This window comes from Podarcis filfolensis (genome assembly GCF_964270895.1).
Source record: "Podarcis filfolensis genome assembly, chromosome: 13".
In the NCBI taxonomy this organism is placed as follows: domain Eukaryota; kingdom Metazoa; phylum Chordata; class Lepidosauria; order Squamata; family Lacertidae; genus Podarcis; species Podarcis filfolensis.
Genome location: NC_139615.1, coordinates 18,482,085 through 18,500,788, shown reverse-complemented (window position 1 = coordinate 18,500,788; position 18,704 = coordinate 18,482,085). Strand labels below are relative to the sequence as shown.

The following is an 18,704-nucleotide window of genomic DNA, read 5'->3' as shown; positions in this document are numbered from 1 at the left end:
GGCAGGCTCCCTGGAACTCCTCTGAGAATGACTTCATGTCAGGAGTGGCCTGAGATGTTTTGATGCCTGAAGCCAAATGCCGTGCAGCTGCACTGTAATAACAGGGCAGGGCATCAGGTTCTGAAAGGGCTTGCTCTCATTGCAAAGCCTCACTGCCAGGCCAGGGGGCAAACCTTGCAAAGGCTTCCAGAACACCTCACTCTCGCCAAGACTCTGAGAGAGGGAGGTAGTATTCTGCAGAGCTTTGACAATGGTCTCTCTCCACCCCAGTCCCTAAAATAGCACCCCCACAATAGCTTTGGACATTTCCAGGCTTCCTATAAACCCTGCCCCCTGCCTTTGCCACCCTTGAATTAAACTAGGGATCTTTCCTTTCCTTCAGGGGATATGCACTAGCATTCTTCCATGCTGGCTCCACACAACAGTCTTCTGACCCCATACCCCGAAAATCCTCTCATTTTTGCTGCTGGATTTCAGGAGCTGCTTTCTCACTGAGGATGGGCATCGTGGAGTTGCTACTCCTGCCCAATCGCAGTTCAAAGCAACAGAAAAGCAATTACCTAACTCACAGTCACATTGGTTTTAGATGGACGGGTATGCTTTTTATTGCTTTTCATTTGATACGATTACTATAAGAGATAAATAATAATAATAATAAAAGCAAAACACCCAGACAAGGAATAAAATCATAAGTTACGCAGTTAATACACACAATTCTCTTAGTTATTTCAATGGGTTGTCTCTGAGAAGGACTTAGCTGAACAGTAAGTTAAGTGTTCCAAACTTACATTAAAAACTCAAAAAAAGGCGCAGAAAACAGAAGCCTCTAGTATTCTCACCCCGCCCCAGCCCCTTCTGAAAAGATTACTTGGTGTTATCACAGAATAGAAATTTGGGATTCAGATGAATAAGAAATGAAACCAGTCTCTATGGGATTCATGTGGCTTTGCTTGTCTCTGATGCCTCAAGGAAGGGTCTTGACTCATGGAACTGAGTTGAGTCAGAGCTTCTCAGCCTTGCCTGCTGCACATGAACTCAGCCACAATCAGCACCAAGGAAAGCAGGACCAAGCCAGCAACTCCCAGGCGGATGTTGATCTCCATGGATGTAAAAGTGTTTGCTGCAGAGTGAGACAGAGAAGAGTTACTACTCAATTGTTGGATGTGAAGGCAGGGTGGGAGGGAGATGGTCTCAAGGCTGCGGCCCTCAGCATACTTATTTTTTTAAAAAATTAATATTTATTAACATTTTCATTTACAAAAAACACCGTACATTTTTTACATTTCTTTTCATCACCTATCTTTTGACTCTCTCGAGTCGTCGAGTTCCTCCCATCCCTCCAAATTGACTTTCTAACTTCCAGCTCTCAGCATACTTAGCCCCATCGAGTCCAGCGAGACTTACTTCTGATTTTTAAGAACATAAGAACAGCCTTCTGGATAATGCCAATGGAAGCAGTCTTCTAATCTACTCCACTTGCCTTTTCCTTCTGACTAGAGCCAGAGAGATAATACAAAGCATACTAAGTCTGCATGCAGTGGACCAACTGACAGCTCCACTAATAAGATAGCAGGGATACATGTTGCGTTTCAGTTTTTATGCAAATGCAGCAGCATCCAAAAAGTGGTCAGTTTGTGATTGGTCATTTGCCGGGTGTTCCGTTCAGAATTACTGGTCCATAATGTGGGCTTGAAATTTCATCCACCAGTGGATTGGTTGGATGGTCCTGGCTGAAGAGAGCAGAAGGTCAGGTTCAGCACTGCCTGGGGGTCAGCTGGGAATGCTTTGGCAGTTTGTGCTGACTTATATAACGAGGAACTCAAGAAGAGGACCTGGAGGAACCTGTGCCTGAGTCTGAAGCTACTAGTGGAGATGGTGGCAGCAGAGGAAGGCAAAAGGGCAGGATATTAAGTAAATGAAAAAGTTTAGTGGGACTGGATATAATCCACATGCTGTGGGTTAGTCACCCTCGATACATCAGAATATCAAAGAGGGATAACGTGGTCCCAAACACAATCTTGTAAATACAATCAAATGCTTCCCACAGTTCCCAGGCCTGTCTCCATCTCCCTCAGGCTTCAAATGTACCTCCTTATTCATTCCTGAACCCACACTTACTTTTTTTAATAACAATTTCAACATAACAAAATATCAAAACATATCATATTCATTATTTTCCCCCTTCCCCTCACCTTCCCATTGAGCCCTGCCCCCCAAGACTTCCCTCAGCTTCTCTCTCTGATTTCTCAACACATATTATTCTCTGCATACTGTAAAATTGCATAAATCCTTATATTATCTGTCTACTATGTTAACAATCAATAAATGCCAGGGAGTCCAATTCATTTTGTTGCCTTTTTAAGTAGTTTGTAAAAAGTTCCCATTCTTCTTTAAAGTCACAGTTGTCCTTATCTCTCAATTTGTATGTCAGTTTAGCCAGTTCTGCATAGTTCATCCATTTCTCTTGCCACTGCTCTTTTGTCGGGGCTGAACCCACACTTACTTAGCCATTGCCAGGGGAGTCAAATCACCTGGATACTCCATTCTGTGCCATGTGGCCATGGTTCCGCCATAGAGGTATTTGGCTTAGTCGTCACAATTCCCCAAACTCCTGTCGTGTACACGGAAGGAAGGAAAACAAAGGCACAAAGCCGGGCTCCTCACCTGTCACAAGTTCCAACCCCACTGCGTCACTTGGCTCCGACCACTGAAAGGCATGTCCTCTGCGGTGATACTGACAGGTATAATTCCCTTCATCCTCCAGCCTGATCATGGAAAGAGAGAACTCAGATGTGTTTCCGTCCGATTCTGCCATCTGCCATGCTATTAGGTTGCTGGACTTGTGCAAAGAAAAGTTCAGGCCATTCTCTGGTCCGTGACACTCGATGGTGACATTGAAGCCTTCAGCAAGTGGGTCCCCAGGTCTCATTCTGATGGATGGTTTGGAGAGGCTGGGATCTACGTTTTGGAATAAAAGGGGAGGCAAGGAGTAGCAATATCTCCTGCTAATGACCATGTCAGTCAATTCATCTCCTACTCAGCCAGTCTCATTCTGCTACTATAATACAGGCATATCTCAGAGATATGTTGTGGGTTTGGTTCCAGACCACCGCAATAAAGCAAATATCACAGTAAAGTCAATCACACATTTATTTGTTTGTTTCCCAAAGCATATAAAAGTTATGTTTACATTATGGTCTAGTCTATTAAATTTGAAATAGCATTATGCTTTTTTTAAAAAAACAGCAACAGCAACAATGTACATACCTTAATTAAAAAAGATTTAATTGCTGAGAAATGCTATCACCTGACCCTTCAATGAGTTGTAAAAATCCTGGGAATCTCAGGTTTTGCCATGTAAAAGTGAGTTTCCAATTCACTTTGATACATGCATTTGATACGTTTGGGGCAATGTCAAGTCCTGTCTCAGAAGCCAAAGTGCTAAACCAGAATTCTAATGGCCAGGATTTCAGTGGCAGCCATTCATACCTCTTCCCTGACACCACCCCCCATTATTCACAGCAGAATTATATGCAGTAAGGAAGCATGAGCACTAGTCACAAAATTAATGCAGAGAAAGGAAGTATATACATATTTGCATAATGCAATCAGGTTACAGAGTTCCATTCATGCAAAAGTTTGGCTTTCAAACCAAAATCAAAAGATTTTTTTCCCACTCTTGTGTGCATCACAATGTGGTTTATCTCCATTCCATTTTTGGAAGACGTTTGCCACCTGATGGTCAGAAGGTAGAATTGAAGCCTATCGCATTTCAAGACTTTCAGGGGCTTAAGGGCAGCTCTGGGAACCACTGCAAATAAACCGAATGTGTGCAGTATTTAGAAGGTTCCTCCGTAGCTTGTAATTCTAGCATTTCAGAACCTGAAGCAGCTCCAAACCAGGATTTTATTTTCACAGGGTGGACAGGCTCTCACTAAAAACATCCTGAAAAGCCAAATCCTATGCTTCAGTTTCAACCAGAGTTGCTTAAATGAAACAAGCCTTTGTTTGCTGTCATTCTTCTTCATATTCCTATGTCCATGACCAGATGGACCACAGCTTACTGGGAAATGATTTGCAGGGAGAAGGTGCCAGGTTCAGTCCTCAGCGTCACCACATATGATTGGGAAATACCCCCAGTCTGAAACCCTGGAGAGGTCAGTGTGTAGGCAGCCTGTGTCTACATATCCTGCTAAATTCAGCAGCAAATAATGTGTTTCAGCCTGGAATGCACCATCTGAGAAGATTGCTAATGATACTCCAATGCTGGCATAGCATGGGAAAGAGCCTCTTTTAAAAACACCTTGTATGTTTTAGCTAATGCAGCTTTTCCCTTTGAAACACAGCTGCAGGAAATACAAAATCCATGTTAGTGCCATTTATTTTGGGGGTGTGGGGTGGTAAAGCACACAAACAGCCTTACCTCTTATGTAGATATATATGCTGCTGCTGAAATTTGAGCACAGTTCACAGAAGGTTGACTTGAAACAATATGTACACCGGTAGATTCCTCCGTGGAATAGTGTGGCGTTGGCAATAGCAAATATGACCCGTTTTTGCCGGTCTTTCTCCATTACAACATGAAACAAAGATGGACCTACTTTTTTGTAGAGTTGGAACTCTACATCCTGGTAGCCTTGACTGTTACAGTGGATCATGACATTTCCGCCCAACTTGACAATATTACTGGGGCTCACTGAGATGGAAGGCTTGGGAAAATGCAGAGCTGGGTGAGAAAGAGAAGAGAACTGAGATTTGGAAGGTGGGGAATCTGTCACAGGTTCCCCATCCTGGTTTAATGTATCACTGGAGAAGGAGGTAGAGTGAAAGAGGAAGAAGAAGAGTTTGGATTTGATATCCCGCCTTTCACTCCCTTTAAGGAGTCTCAAAGCAGCTAACATTCTCCTTTTCCTTCCTCCCCCACAACAAACACTCTGTGAGGTGAGTGGGGCTGAGAGACTTCAAAGAAGTGTGACTGGCCCAGGGTCACCCAGCAGCTGCATGTGGAGGAGCGGAGATGCGAACCCAGTTCCCCAGATTACGAGACTAAAGCTCTTAACCACTACACCACACTGGCTCACAGGACCTTTCCACTCCTGACAGTACCCCTTGGGAGAACTACACACACACACACACACACACACACACACACACACACAAACACACTGTGTACATATATATGAGAAAGCTAGAATTTGTGGGCTTCCCATGAAGCTGAATGGTGGGAGATTCAGCACAGGTAAAAGAAAGGACTTCTTCACACAGTGCATAATCAAACCGTGGAACTCACGGAACCCACAGGAGGCAGTGATGGTCTCCCACTAGGACAGCTTCAAAAGAAGAGTGGACAGATTCATGGAAGATAAGACTACTAGTCACGATGGCTATGCTCTGCCTTCATGGTCTGAGGCAGATGCTACAAGTCTCAGGAGAGGAGAGGGCTCTGCATGTGGGTTGCCCATTGAGGCATCTGTTTGGCCACTGTGAGAACAAGTAGCTGAACTAACTAGATGGCCCATTGGCCTCTTCCAGCAGGACTCTTCTTTAGTTCTTATGCTTTTTGGAAGAATGTGTATAAACTGCCATTGAAAGAAAAAGTTATAAAAGCATAAAATCCAGAACAAATGACCAACACTGAGTCAACTTAAGGTAAAGGTAAAGGGACCCCTGACCATTAGTCCAGTTGTGGCCAACTCTGGGGTTGCGGCGCTCATCTCGCTTTATTGGCCGAGGGAGCCGGCGTACAGCTTCCGGGTCATGTGGCCAGCATGACTAAGCCGCTTCTGGCAAACCAGAGCAGCGCACAGAAACGCCATTTACCTTCCCGCCGGAGTGGTACCTATTTATCTACTTGCACTTTGTCGTGCTTTCGAACTGCTAGGTTGGCAGGAGCAGGGACCGAGTAACGGGAGCTCACCCCATCGCGGGGATTCAAACCACCGACCAGTTCAGAAACACCATAAAACTTTCAAATCTTAAAGTTATAAAAGCATAAAATCCAGAGCAAATGACCAACACTGAGTCAACTTAGTTCTCTAAAAAGTTTGGTGAAACAAATGTATTTTCAGCAGACTGAAATCTATCGAGATTGTAGGTGCCTGCCTGACATCAGTAGGAATAGTGTTCCAAATTACTGGTGACAGTACACTGAAAAGCCTTGGTTTGTATAGATTAGAAACTATACTGCATTTTCCATAGGCCATGACATCTTTTGTCTTGGCACAGTGCACAGCTGCATAAGGACCCAGGAAGGAGACACAGACAGACTCTCTTCCCCTCTCCTTCAGCCCCCACAGCTGGGCTGCTGGTAAGGCTTCAAAGGAAGAATGACAGGATATTTGTGAGCTCTGAAAGGCTGAGAGGGAGGATGAGAGGGAAGACAGGAATTCTTCCCTGGCTTAGATTTAGTCTGAGCCAGAGAAGAACTTAGGTTTCATAAATTCTCCTCTGTGTTTATTTTCCCTCCAAAGCTCATTTCCAGACTCAGGTTTAGAAAACTTCACGTACATCTCTAAATTTGACTCAGCCAGCTCTCACCTCTTATCTTGACCTTTACTCTGTCACTTATGGGTGCAAATGCTGTGCCAAGAGACACCCAGGGCTGTGTCTTTTGCCTCCTATGAAACCCTCACTTGCTTATGGTCTTCACCCTTCCTACACAGTGTTTAATGTCTATATAGTGGTACCTCAGGTTACATATACTTCAGGTTACAGACTCTGCTAACCCAGAAATAGTACCTCGGTTAAGAACTTTGCTTCAGGATGAGAACAGAAATCGTGTTCCGGCGGCGTGGCAGCAGTGGGAGGCCCCATTAGCTAAAGTGGTTCTTCAGTTTAAGAACAGTTTCAGGGTAAGAACAGACCTCCAGAATGAATTAAGTTCTTAACCTGAGGTACCACTGTAATGAGAAGTGCTGGACCTTAAGTCATGGTGGGCCTTAACCTCGCTCCCAAAGCCTTAAAGTCTCTTCTCCTTAGAAGGCTTAGGCCTAACTCTATCAGGCAAATACATACTCCTCCTCCATTACTTCACATATTCCAGGTGTGGGGGGACCTTGGACCCTCCAAGTGTCACTGAACTACACCTCCCATCATCCCTAACCATTGTTGTGCATCCCCTGCCATTGGCCATGCTTGCTGAGGCTGATGGGATTTGTACTTCAGGAGTAAAGTCTCAGTAACAACAACAACAACAACAATTTATTATTTATACCCTGCACATCTGGCTGGGTTTCCCCAGCCACTCTGGGCGGCTTCCAACAAAATATTAAAATACACTGGTCTGTTAAACATTAAAAGCTTCCCTAAACAGGGCTGCCTTCAGATGTCTTCTAAAGGTCTGGTAGTTGTTGTTCTCTTTGACATCTGGTGGGAGGGCGTTCCACAGGGCGGGTGCCACTACCGAGAAGGCCCTCTGCCTGGTTCCCTGTAACTTGGCTTCTCGCAGTGAGGGAACTGCCAGTTGGCCCTCAGAGCTGGACCTCAGTGTCCGGGTAGAAAGATGAGGGTGGAGACGCTCCTTCTTTTTTTTTTTTGCCATGTAAATTTTTATTAATTTGCTTCAAATAAAGGAATAACAAAAAATATATATGAATAATAAGATAACAAACAAGAAAAACAAGTAACCCACATTAAATACTTCACATCAAAGATTTTACATTACTTTCTCTTTTAGGACTTCCTTCAGCTTATCCGAAAATCATTCGTAGTTACAATTTAGGTTTACACATTTCCTGGCTTATATTGACATTATATATCTCTCTTTCTTCTAATTCCTTTAGACAATAACTCTTACTGCTTCACAGTGCTTCTTTAAATCCCACTAACGTTGTTTGTCCCTCACTTACATAATCCAGGTAATCTACATATTTCCCCCAATCCTTAATGAACTTTTGGTCTCTTAAATATCTAATCTTTCCTGTCAGTTTATCCAACTCCGCGTAATCCAATAACTTCAATCTCCACTCGTCCACCGTTGGTATATCCTGCTGTTTCCATTTCTGGGCTAGAATTACCCTTGCTGCTGTAACCGCATAGTACACAAATTTATGGTCCTTCTTTTTTATTTCATTCCCTAATATCCCTAGCAGGAAGATTTCTGGTTTTTTTATAAACGTATATTTTAAAATCTTCTTGAGTTCGATATATATTTTTTCCCAAAATCCTTTCACTTTCCCGCACTCCCACCACATGTGGTAAAAGGAACCCTCCTGAGCTTTACATTTCCAGCATTTATTACAAACCTTATACATTTTCGATAATTTTAAAGGTGTTATATACCACCTGTAAAACATCTTCATGACATTTTCCCTTATTGCCATAGATGCCGAAAAGTTTATACCCTCTTTCCACAATTTTTCCCAGTCTTCGAATTGTATACTATGTCCCACATCTCTCGCCCAGTGGATCATTACTGCCTTGACTTCTTCATCTCCTAAATTCCACTCCAACAAGATCTTATACATTTTGGATAGTGTTCTCACATCATTGTTTATAATTTCAATCTGGAATTTCGACTCTTTATCCGCATATCCTCTTTCTTTAATATCCTTTTTAAACAATTCATTTATTTGGAAATAGTGTAGCCAGTCATATACAAATTCTTTAACCTGATCATACGGTTTTAGTTTCCATTTCCCAACTTCCTTGATTACTAATTGACTGTAAGTTGGCCAACTACTTCTCATATTAATTTTCTTCACACTTAACACTTCGAGAGGTGATAGCCAGTGTGGGACTTTAGCTTCTAGCAGGTTTTTATACCTTTCCCATATTTCAATTAATGGACCTCGGAAGATGTGGTTTTCGAACCCCTTATGTACTTTTCTTTTCTCGTACCATAGGTAGGCATGCCAACCGAACCTGTTGTCGAAACCCTCTAAGTCGAGCAGATCATTATTCACTAATTTAACCCAATCTTTTAGCCAGCAGAGGCATGATGCCTCATAATATAGTTTCAGGTCCGGTAGTGCATACCCTCCTCTTTCCCTTATATCTGTTAACAGTTTGAATCGAATTCTAGGTTTTTTGCCCTGCCAGATGTATCTTGAGAGCACTCTTTGCCACTCTTTAAAAACTCTGCTCCCCTTAATTATAGGTATGGTCTGAAATAGAAACAGCAACCTTGGTAATACATTCATCTTAATTGTGTTAATCCTTCCCCAGAATGACAATTTGAATCTACCCCAAATTTCCAAATCCTTTTTTATTTCCTTCCACAGCAGTTCGTAGTTATTTTTATATAAGTCTATATTTTTAGGAGTCACCCAGATTCCAAGATACTTAACTTTTTTGACCACCTCTATCTGCGATTTTTGCTGAATTATTTCTATTCCTTTTTGGTCCACATTTTTAGCAATCATTTTCGTTTTCCTCCTGTTCAATTTGAAACCTGCCACCTCTCCGAACTGATCGATTTCCTTTAGGATTTCTTCAATTGCCGTTATTGGTTCTTCCGTCATTATAACCACGTCGTCTGCAAAAGCTTTGATCTTATATTCATTTTGACCGATCTTCACTCCTTTTATTCTTTTATTTTGCCTAATTGAGTTCAGAAGAACTTCTAACACCGATATAAATAGTAGCGGAGACAATGGGCAACCCCGTCTTGTTCCTTTCTGTATCTTTATTTCTTCCGTTACTATATTATTTATAATCAATTTGGCCTTCTGTTCTGTATAAATTGCTTTTATCCCATTTAGAAAATCTTTACCCACTTCCATATATTCCAAGTTTTTAAGCATAAAGTCCCAAACCACGTTATCGAATGCTTTTTCTGCATCCACAAACATCATTATAGCTTGTTTGTCATGCCTGGCAGACAGATATTCTAACATATTAATTATATTTCTTGTATTATCCCTCATCTGCCTGCCTGGGAGGAAACCCGCTTGGTCTTTGTGGATGGATTCTCGTAGTAAAGTCTTCATCCTTCTTGCCAGTATTCCTGCAAAGATTTTATAATCTATGTTCAGCAGTGAGATCGGTCTATAATTTTTAACTTGGGTTAGATCTGCATCTTGTTTCGGGATGAACGTAACATATGCCTCTTTCCATGTTTCCGGAATTTCTGCTTCTTTCAAGATGTTATTCATAACCTCTTTCAATGGCTTCACCAAAATAGATTTCATCTCTTTATAATAGCCTGCGGTAAAGCCATCAGGTCCTGGAGCCTTTCCCCTCTTTAAATCTTTAATTGCTTCCTCTATCTCCTCTGTTTCGATTGGGGTATTTAGATATTGTTTTTTGTCATATGGTATTCTCTGCACCTTTTTATCCTCCAAAAATCTCTCGATTCTCCTCAAGTTGTTCCTATCCTTATTTTTATAAAGGTTTCTATAGTAATCCAGAAACTCCTTCTTAATTCCTTTTAAGTCCGTTATATCTTCTCCCTCTACTGATATTCTGTTTATTGTCCCTTGTTCTTTTCTTTTTTTAATCTGCCATGCCAGCCATTTGCCTGATTTGTTTGAGAATTCAAAGTTCCTTAGTCTTAATCTTTTAATATTCCATTCCACCTCTCTGTTTATTATTGTGGCAAACTGAGTTTGTAAAATTTTAATCTTTTCTTTTATTTTCCGGCAGTCAGGTTTCTTAATTAGTTTTTGTTCATTGTCCATTATCTGCTTTAAAATTTCTTCTTTCCCTCTCTCTCTATTCTTATTTTTAATTGCATTCTGCTGAATGAAGTATCCTCTTATTACTGCCTTACTTGCGTCCCATACCACTTTGACCTTTGTTCCTTTATCGCTATTATCCATAAAGTACTCCTTTAACTTCCTTTGTGCATTTTCTACAATTTTCTGGTCATTTAATAGATATTCTTTTAATCTCCATCTAAAAGTTCTTTTCTCCAAACTCTCCAGTTCAAATTCAATCGGACTGTGGTCAGAGATAACTCTAGGTCTAATTTCTATTTGTTTAGTCCTTGGACACAGTTCCCTCGAGATCCAAACCTGATCTATCCGTGACATCGATTGATTCGGTTCGGAGTGGAAGGTAAATTGTTTTTCTAACGGATATCTAAAGCGCCAAATATCAATCAGATTACAGTTTTCTACCAAAGAAAAAAAAGTTTTTGGCAATTTCCCATCTTTGTTCGCTCCTTCTCTCCTTCTGTCCATCTCTAAGGAGATCACCCCATTCATATCGCCCATTAAAATAATTTTCTGGTCCACATACTCGAGTAATTTCCCTTCTAAGACTTTAAAGAATTCAGTCTTGTTGCCATTTGGGGCATAAACCCCCACTACGACTAAATTTTCTCCTTGCCAATTAAGTCGAACCGCGATCATCCTACCCTCATCATCTTTAAAAATCTGTTTGGCTTCAATCTTATTTTTAACATACAATACCACCCCTCTTTTCTTTTCTTTATCCGACGATTCGAATTCATTCCCTAGTCTTTTATTGATTAACACCTTTTTATGTCTTCTGGCTATATGCGTTTCCTGCAAACAAATAATATCCAAATTTTTCTTTTTCAGAAATTGTTCAATTTTATTCCTCTTTTTTTTATCATTCATCCCATTAATGTTCCAGCTCCAAATTTTTAACCCCATAGTGCCCAACTTTTACCAAGTTTTTCCTTTTCTCTATAAATTCGCTAAGTCTTCTTCCTCCTCTTCCTCTTCCTCCGTCTGTCTTCCACTCCCTTCTTCTTCCTCCTCTGTCTTTGGTTCCCCTGGTGATCCTCCCTCTGCTCCCTTTGCTCCATTCTCATCTGTTCTTAATTCCTTATATTTCCTGAGGAATTTCCCGGTTTCTTCTAGATTTACTAGTCTGTGTCTCTTACTTCTGTACATAGATGATATACCCTCTGGGAACTCCCATCTAAATTCAATTTTATTTTTCTTCAATGTCTGTGCCAAAGATTTATAAGAGTCTCTTCGTTTAAGTAATCTGATTGGGATATCTTTAAAAATAATTATGTAATTCCCATCTATATTCAATCTCTTTTCCCTGTTCCTTTGTAAAATTCTATTCCTCATTTCTTTATCCTTGAATGTAACCAGACAGTCTCCTATAAATTTCTTTACTCTCGTTGTTTTCACACGCATTCGAAATGCGTTTTGAACATTTCTAGCCATTTCTTCTACTGGTAGGTTCATCCATTCGGCCAATTCTGCTATCAACCTCTCTTTAATATTTTCCCCTTGTATCTCCGGCACAGCTCTAAACCTCAAATTCACTTCCCTCTGCCGCAATTCATTCATCGCGATAACATCCTTCATATCTTCCTGTGCCTTATTTAAATCCATCATTTCTACCCTAATCTTTTCTTCTTCCCGTTTAATATCCTTTAATTCCAGTCTCATCTTTTTCAACCCTTCCTCCACATATTGTGTTCTCCTAAACGCTTCCTTTATTTGGCCTTTCAATTCACTAACTGTTTCGTCCATTTTTTTATCCATTTTCCCAATTTTATTGTCTACCTGCTCTAATTTGGACTCTAAGTTTTTTTCGCTCTGTTTTATTTCTGCAAACATCTTTAAAATGTCTGCCTTAAAATCTGACTCTTGCTTGGACCCTTTCCTCTCACCAGGGGTCCCTCCATTCGTTCCCTTCTTCCCTGTATACGACATCTTGAACTCCTATAATCTTCCCTTCCCCGTACAGTACCCTCCGCCTATCCCCCTCCCAGATTATTTGCTTACCACTTACAAATTACTTAATCTCAGTTTTAGCAATTTTCCGATTCGGGGTCTTATATCTGATAATGTTCGTCAATAGTAGTCTTTCTCCACCTATATATGTATTTCAGATAGTCAATATAAAGTTCTTATTGCGAATTCTTCTTGCCTCCACTCAGGCTACTCCGCTACACGGGGGTTCTTCTTGCCTCCAATCAGGCTAATCCACACAGACGAGGGGGCTCCCAAAAAAAGTCACAAGAAGGGCAAAAAAGGCAAAAAATAAACCAAAAAAGAGGGAGGGAAGAGTAACAAAAGGAGAGGGGGGAAATTAGAAACCAGTTTGTGCAGTCTCCATCCCACCACTAGAGGTCTCCCAGACTTTTTAACGGAACAGTAAACTTCTCTTTAAGTCAAAATTTCCAAAAAAGAAAGGATAAGCTAATCAGAGGGAGTTCAACAAATATGTGATTTCAGCAGTCAGTATTGATATAACAATCCTTATTTTGGGCTCTCTTCATTCCACCGCGTTCTAAAGTTCGTAATGGCGTCGGAGCCTTCTCTTCCGGTTTCTCTATCCTTTTACACTTTGCAAGCAGTAATGGAGAAGTGCTCCTTCCTCCTGAACACACCCTCCATTTCATCAAGGGCTCTTACTTCCAACAATTCGCCCCTGGTCCCCCTTCTCTCTCCCAATCCTCTTAGTATCCAAAGCTTACATAAAAAGTTTCTTTTGTGCTGTTTCTCCTATATATGTCAAAAAGTTTCTTTTTTAAGAGGTTCAGGAAGGAGGAAACAGAGTGTCCGCTAAGGCGACTTACTTTCACTTTCCCCAGCACTGGGATCGCACAGCGTCAAAGTTGATTCCGGGTTTCAGCTGAACTCCTCTTACTTCTCTCAGTACTCCGAAGCTTCCTTACTGTTATCTTTCAAAAATTTCAGATTCTTTGCAATCGGAGTTCTTTAAATTGAGAGCGTAGCGCTCTCTCGGCAAGCTCGGGGCTTCGCTATTTGAAGGTGGATAATGGCTTCCCTCGACCCGCTGATCTACTCCGCCGCTCTCTTCGCTTCTCCTGAAGCTACCTGGCAGCTGGGTAGGTCGCTTCTGGTCGCGCCGGGAACCGGACCTTCTGGACACCCTCCAGAAGTGATTTTGGGGGCCTTCGCGCCCTGAGGCCCCCCCTACTCCTCCAAAATAGCCCGGGATCTCCCTCTCGGTAAGATCCCCGCTTGTTACGAGATCGCGCTGCACCGGAAGTCCGGAGACGCTCCTTCAGATATACTGGACCGAGGCCATTTAGGGCTTTAAAGGTCAGCACCAACATTTTGAGTTGTGCTCAGTAAACGCATCACCTGGGTTTCGGATCCTCCTGTCTGGTCTCTGGTCCCAATACCTCTCAGTTGATCATACCAGCCAAAAAGGAGGATGTTGAAAGAGGAACTCAGGTTGAGGGTTCCGTAGCCAGCAACTCTCCATTGCACCTTGCTGTACTGTACCACGAACGAGGCTGCAGCTTCTCAAACATCCAGTGCTCTGTGACACAGTTTCCCCCCTTGACATGCAGATATTCTGTAGTCTGACAATATGGTTGACCTCAGTAAGCTCACTGCACCTTCTGACAAGCCACATCCCTTTTTAGGTTGCAACCACAGGTGTGGGGGCAGGAGGGGGGAAGAGTGAGCAAGCAGCTTTCAAAACCACATTTGTGATGCTGCGGAGATTTTAGTGTATTCAAGTTCTCTGTTGCCCTACCATAAAAATTCCACACTGCTTTGTTATTTTTTTTAAAGGGTAGGAAAGTAAATGGAATGAAAAGTGTGGGATGAACAAATGATTTATTTACTATTTATTTTCATTGCATTTATATATTGCCTTTCTGCCAAGGCACCCAAGGTGGTTTACAGTTTTAAAATATTAAAATAAATAAAATTTACTGTTCCACTAAGAATTGGCTATACAGTCGTACCTTGGTTGTCGAATGCCCTGGAACTCGTACATTTTGGCTCCCAAACACCACAAACCCAGAACTGATTGTTCTGGTTTGTGAACGTCTTTTGGAACCCGAATATCCAATGGGGCTTCCAGGGCTTCTGATTGGCTGCAGGACCTTCTTGCAGCCAACCAGAAGCCACAATTTGGTTTCTGAATGTTTTGGAAGTCGAATGGACTTCCAGAACGGATTCCGTTCAACTTCCAAGGTACGGCTGTATTCATTATGGCCTGGTTCACATGGCATGGGAAGCCAAACTATGGTTTCCCAAGACCATGTGAACATGTGTTCGAGAAACAGAAAATAAATGAAATTCCAAGTTGATGTCACTGAGTTGTAGTGTGGGAGAGTGTGCAACTGTGGGAGACATTCGTTCAAAATAAATATAGAAGTTCACAAAGTGACTGAGTCTGGTGTTGCAAATAAAATTCACCACCACAGTGATCTGGAGGCTGGAGCAAGTCTGGAGGACAAGTGCCAAGATCAGGAATAAATGGACAATTCTCGCAATAGAAACATGCAAGAAGTGGGGTTCTCCAACAATCTGTAAGCTGGTACTTTTCTAACTCATTCATAAATTGTCTAGAGTTGCAGATGAAGAATGAGGCAGCCAAGTTTGCCGATGACACCAAATTATTTGTGGTGGTGAAATCAAAAAGTAGGTGTAAGGCACGGCAAAAGGATCCCTCCAAGCTGAGTGAATGGGTATTAAAATGGCAAATGAAGTTCAATGTAAGCAAGTATGAAGTGATGCATATTGAGGCAAAAAATAATAATAATCCTAACTTTGCATATACACTAATAGGATCTGGTACCTAACCAGGAACGAGATCTTGGGGTTGTGATGGATAGCTCAAGGAAGGACTCAGCCCAGTGTATGGCAGCTATGAAAAAGACGAATTCCATGTTCCGGATCATTAGGAAAGACATTGAAAATAAAACCCCGTATCACACTGCCCTTATACAAATCTATGGTGCTACACCACTTTTGGAACACAGTGTTCAGTTCTAGGGGCTACACCTCAAAAAGGATACTGTAGAGCTGGAAAAGTTTCAGGAAAAGGTAACCAAAATCACCAAGGGGTTGCAGCAATTTCCCTGTGAGGAAATGTTACAACCTTTGGGCCTTTTCCTGCTGCTACATTCCAGGCAACAACTGCAGCAATCTGGGGGGAATAACTATCTTCTAAACTACAACGTATCAACTGGGGAAATGTTATACTTATAGCAGCAACTACTTTCTGGTTGCCTCCCCACCCCCTAATTATTATTATTATTATTATTATTATTATTATTATTAGGCTACCTTTGAAGGTGACCCGGAAACTACAATTGATCCAGAATGCGGCAGCTAGACTGGTGACTGGGAGCGGCCACCGAGACCATATAACACCAGTCTTGAAAGACCTACACTGGCTCCCAGTATGTTGCCGAGCACAATTCAAAGTGTTGGTGCTGACCTTTAAAGCCCTAAATGGCCTCGGCCCAGTATACCTGAAGGAGCATCTCCACCTCCATAGTTCTGCCTGGACACTGAGGTCCAGCGCCGAGGAACTTCTGGCGGTTCCCTTGCTGTGAGAAGCCAAGTTACAGGGCACCAGGCAGAGGGCCTTCTCTGTAGTGGCACCCGCCCTGTGGAACGCCCTCCCACCAGATGTCAAAGAGAAAAATAACTACCAAACTTTTAGAAGACATCTAAAGGCAGCCCTGTTTAGAGAAGCTTTTAATGTTTAATAGGTTATTGTATTTTAGTGTTTTGTTGGAAGCCGCCCAGAGTGGCTGCGGGGATCCAGCCAGATGGGCGGGGTATAAATAATAATAATAATAATAATAATAATAATTATTATTATTATTATTATTATTATTATTATTATTATTATATATAATAGAAGCAACTGGCTGTTTGTGAGGATTCCTGACCAGTCAGAAAAACGGGCTGACATCACTGCAGGTGTAAGGATTTTTACGCAGGGTTTCTTCCTAGCCCACTCCACATAATTCAGTTGGAACCCGCAAGTATATTTTGTAGAAAATTGGGAAGGCTGGAAGCGATTGCGAAGTTTTAGAAGTTGCTTTACTAGTGCGTTTTCTCCCACTCTGCATCCGCTTTAAATCTGATCAGCGATGCCTTGTATTTATTGTGTAGATGGACAGATCCACTTGGGGGAGCTATTAGTCTCTCTGACAGGTCGGGCGAGACAAGGGCTGGTTTAAATCATGGTGACGGGCGCAGCGCTAGCTAGATGGCGCTGCGCCTTCCACGGTCCTCTTCCCCCACCACCTAGCCCTCCCCCCCTTTATTTCCCCAACCATCACTCCCCCCTCCCCAATATCCCGCGCGGATAAGCCCTGATGTTCTGCACTGCCTCCCTGCACATCATTCCCCGACATCCATCCGTGTGCCAGCATGGGGGGCCGGCGACCAGCGCGGTGAGCGGGCTTGGGGTTGTGGGCGCCCCGCGTCGGAGGGATGGGGTCCCCCCAGGGGTATCGAGCTTCGTGGTGGACGTTCCTCTTGCACCAGGCGCCGCACATCAACTTCCAGTTTGAAGCCGTGGGGAGCGAATTTGCCCCGGAGGACTGGGGGTACCAGCAGGTGAGCGTCACGGTGATGCCCAGAGTGGGCATGGGTTTGCAGGATCTGTGGGGTCAGCGAGCCAGGCAGAAATCAGGCAGGGCTGTGGGAAAGATGAAGTGAATGAGAGAGGCGAGAGAAGGAGGACGGGGGCAGGCGGGGGCGGGAGGAGAAGGTGAGGGGAGAGAAGGAGAGGTGGGGGGTGGAAAAGAGGGGAATGGAAAGGGCTTTTGAATGCACGGAATTAAGATGTGCGCCCATAGAATTAAAATGCGTGCGCGCAGGCAGAGCTGTTTGGATGGAGGGAGGGATGGATGGAGGAGCAAACAGGACGGGATGGCAAAGATTAAGGGGGGGACAAGGGGGAAGCAAGACGGGTGGGGAAGGAAATCAGAGTGCAAAGATGTGGTCCAAAGAAGAGGAATACCTGGATGGAGAAAATGAGAAGAGTTGAGGGAGAAGGGGGAGAAAGTGAGCAGCGGATAATGTAATGCTAAAGGAGGCAGGGAAAGGAGCAGAATGGGGGGGTGAAAGGGGGACTTGTGGGAAAGGGAAGGAGAGGTGAGGAGAGGTAATGGGGCAGCTAGTGAAAGGGGGGTGGGCTGGAGGAGGGGGGAGGAAGGATGGGGGAGGGAGGGAACCTGACAGGATGCTCTGGGAAAGATGGAGGACCAGATCGAGAGATAAGGGAAGAAGGATGGGGCTGGAACTGCACACAGAGCGAAAGAAGGGGATAATGTGGGACAGGAGGAGACAGAGGCCAGGGAGGAAGGGCTAAGGAGGTCCAAGGAGCATCTCTCATGTGTCAAGCTTTGAAGTCAAGGAGGAGCCATCAATGGTCCAGGTGTGTGTGTTGAGGTTGCATCCGTGGAGGGAGGCTCAGCTGTCGAGAGACTCGCCTGCCTCAGATTTCTGCAGCCCCTTGTCATAGCTGATGAGGCTCAGCAGCCTATTCCCGTGTGCCGTGTGTCTTATCTGGGGCGACTCACTTAGGACTCTCTTTCTACAAACAGAAAGACCCGACTGGCTCAGAGAGAGAGAGAGAGAGAGAGAGAGAGAGAGAGAGAGCGCACTTGTGTAGTGGCATGTAATGTGTGAACTAGCTGCACACGGATATGGCCCCAACAGCCGTTCTTGCGGTTGCATCCGCCCAAAAATGAAGGGTTGTGTGAAAATGAAAGGCAGCTGATTTATCTGCATTATTAGCCTGGTTCACACGTTAATGCCTCTCCCTCGCTGCACAAGCGAAGGCGCATGAGTGCAGCTGAGGACATGTTGAGCTTGTACTGTGTGCAGATCAGCTCTGTGGCTGTGTAGATGCGGCCTCTGCCTCTGCGTTGCTAATCCCACTTCATCTATTCCTCAAACCAACATTTTATTTCTCAACCTTTTGCGTCTTAATTTCAACACAAATTGGAGCACACCCAATATTAATTTAGGAGTGTGGGATGCTGCTTATGTCATCCAGGCCAGGTTTTCCCAATGGGTGCCCTCCAGATTCCCTCC

The 18,704-nt window shown here is 43.3% G+C and overlaps 2 protein-coding genes across 3 annotated transcripts in view; one reads left to right on the top strand and one right to left on the bottom strand.

Annotated features, from left to right (window-relative positions):
• Positions 1-313: 313 nt before the first annotated feature.
• Positions 314-6,567, bottom strand: LOC310746541 (osteoclast-associated immunoglobulin-like receptor). Its single transcript, XM_083580422.1, has 4 exons — positions 6,538-6,567; positions 4,424-4,726; positions 2,665-2,958; positions 314-1,120 (listed from the first exon to the last, which is right to left on the bottom strand). Exons 2-4 carry the CDS (start codon positions 4,656-4,658, stop codon positions 1,011-1,013), a joined length of 639 nt encoding a protein of 212 aa, XP_083436548.1. The 5' UTR covers positions 4,659-4,726; positions 6,538-6,567; the 3' UTR covers positions 314-1,010.
• Positions 6,568-16,961: 10,394 nt separating this feature from the next.
• The window catches only part of TTYH1 (tweety family member 1), a 61,523-nt gene continuing 59,780 nt past the window's right edge, over positions 16,962-18,704 (top strand). For both annotated transcript variants that reach the window (XM_083580174.1, XM_083580173.1), the window contains exon 1: positions 16,962-17,219. In XM_083580174.1, coding sequence (XP_083436300.1) covers positions 17,094-17,219 — 126 coding nt within the window. In that variant the 5' untranslated portion in view covers positions 16,962-17,093. The remainder of the gene's footprint in view (positions 17,220-18,704) is intronic.

Coding starts and splice junctions, on each gene's coding strand:
- LOC310746541 (XM_083580422.1), bottom strand. CDS start 4,658: ATGATCCACTGTAACAGTCAAGGCTACCAGGATGTAGAGTTCCAACTC. Junction 2,959..4,423: donor CATATATATCTACATAAGAG/GTAAGGCTGTTT, acceptor TCCAAAACGTAG/ATCCCAGCCTCTCCAAACCA. Junction 1,121..2,664: donor GGGGTTGGAACTTGTGACAG/GTGAGGAGCCCG, acceptor CTCACTCTGCAG/CAAACACTTTTACATCCATG.